Raw genomic sequence first — 2,358 nt, forward strand, 5'->3', positions numbered from 1 at the left:
ATTAGGGAAATCATCCACCCAAGCCTCATTATGGAAGACATGATCTATGCGAGAAAAAATTCGAGACTCCTGCTTATTCGACCAGGTAAAATTAGAGCCCATTCTCTTTAGGGGACTAACTTTAGCCTGCAAAAGCCAATTATTAGAATCCACAAGCTCAGCAGCTGAAATCGGGTTACCTCCCACTCTATCTTCATGATTGAAAACCGCATTGAAATCACCAAGAATGATCCAAGCTTTAGAAATATTTATCCCAGAGAGACATCTCCAAAGCTCCAATCTTTCATCAATAGAATTGGCTCCATAAATGAAAGTAGCAAAAAATTCTTTCTGTTGCCCAATCATCTTGATACGACAATGGACATGTTGATTAGACTCCTCTTCTACCTCCACTTGAACAAAGCCTTTCCTCCAAACTAGTAAAATTCTCCCTTCAATCTCATTACTAGTATAATAATTCCAATTGACAAACCTCTTTTGCATCATCTCAACCAACCTATCACCTTTTATTTTAGTCTCTACCAAACCACCAACTCCAACATTATTTACTCTCAGAATATCCAACACTGCTTCTTGCTTTTCTTTTTTATTTAAACCCCTGACATTCCAACTTCCAATATTGCAACTATCCATCAACAACTAAAAAAGGGCCCCTCTTCACCTATTTCCTCTCTCTGATTTTCCCCAAGCAATTCAAAAGAATTCCTTAGAACTCGTTGCTTTTCAACTTCTGCTCTTTTAATAGAACCCGATCCCTTGTGTTTAGGGGCCTGCCAAGCAACATTAGGAGCCTTTATAGCTCTTTTTTTCCTTCCCTCTTCAGCATTACTCGCTGCTAAAACAGCAGTTCCAGCCACAACAGTCTCGGCTGCAAGTGCAGCAGATTTTTCACCATTTCCTGCTGCTATAGCAGCAGCTTTATCTACACCAGTAGCTGCGATTTCTTCTGCAATAGTAGCAGAAATCTCCACACCAGCAGCATGTTCTTGGTTCCCTTCTTCCTGGCCCTCAGTCTTTTTATTCCCAGTTGTTATAACTGCAGCCTTCTGTCCTGTTTCCTTATCCAATGGCTTATCTTTTTTCCTGCAATCAGTTATTAAATGACCATACCCCTTGCAATGATTACACTTAACCGACAACCATTCATATTCAATTTCTTGCTCAACTAACTGCCCATATTCATTAACAAACCAGCAAATACGGTCCGGGTTATCGGATATGTCTATTTCAACAAGAACGCGAGCAAATTGGACTTGTGTTCGATCCTTGGTATGTTTGTCCACCATTATCGGCTTCCCCAAAGTACTAACAATAGCACTCAAAGATTTTTTCCCCCAATATTGGAGACCAAGGTTAGGCAACCTAATCCAAAGCGGAACCGATTTCACCAACCTAATCAAATTCAAATTCGCGGACCAAGGTCGAATAATAACAGGTTTCTTATCAAATTGAATCATTCCATTCTCAAGAACCTCATCTCTTGTTGCTTCATCATTGAACTTAACCATAGTGAGCCCCTTAGTCATTCTAGCAACTTGAACAATGCCTAAGTGCCCCCAAATTCTACGCACAAAGCCTTCAAAGACCACAGCCGGGATATTAGCTCCTAAAACCATACAAATTACTGCTGATTTCCAACTTTCCTCTTCTAATTTCAACTCTTCTAAGTCTATGTGAGCTATTTTCCTACCCTCCTTAATCAATGGCTCAGTAAAAGACAATTTAGCATCTGAGTTTAGAACTTTACCTCCTGAAAATTGTTGCCAATGGCTCTGTGAAGCTGATTGGAAGTGATCAACCTCATCAGCCCAGCTTTTCCTAGCTGATTGCAGGGATTCCTCTTCTTCCCGAACTGAGATCTGTTCTAGCTGCAAATCTTGAAGCTCCTGGCTATCGAGAGAACCAGCTACACTCTCCTCCTGTTCCCGACGAAGCTCCGGCGAAATGGCATCACTCACCACCTTCAATCCCGACCGACGACCAGGCTTCTTCTTCCTCGCCATGAGGAACGAGAGAACCTAGGTCAGAAGCGTTTTTCAAACAATTCTACGTTATTCTTTCTAGAAGAGAAATGTTTTAAATTTTAATTGGTAGATGACCGACTTAATAATGTTTCCAATGAGAATAATCTTTTTCTTCATTTATAGCTTTTTTTTTTCCAAATAAAACACTTACAATATTATTGTTAAATTCTTGCCTTGCTTACTTATTAATTCAACATATTGTTATTATTATATGACGATCTACTTTCTTGTTCTTTGCTTGCGTGTTACACACACAGCACAAAAACCCTACTTCATATTTATTTAGCTAAATTAATTAGTTGTGTATAACGAAATGAAATTATTATTAAGTGGG

The 2,358-nt window shown here is 39.4% G+C and overlaps 1 protein-coding gene across 1 annotated transcript; it reads right to left on the minus strand.

Moving 5' to 3' along the window:
• Window positions 1-632: 632 nt before the first annotated feature.
• On the minus strand, window positions 633-2,003 carry LOC133039399 (uncharacterized). Its single transcript, XM_061118290.1, has one exon. The coding sequence runs from the start codon at window positions 2,001-2,003 to the stop codon at window positions 633-635; it is 1,371 nt and encodes a 456-aa protein (XP_060974273.1).
• Window positions 2,004-2,358: the final 355 nt, after the last annotated feature.

The sequence above is a fragment of the Cannabis sativa genome, chromosome 6, assembly GCF_029168945.1.
Source record: "Cannabis sativa cultivar Pink pepper isolate KNU-18-1 chromosome 6, ASM2916894v1, whole genome shotgun sequence".
Classification (NCBI taxonomy): Eukaryota; Viridiplantae; Streptophyta; class Magnoliopsida; order Rosales; family Cannabaceae; genus Cannabis; species Cannabis sativa.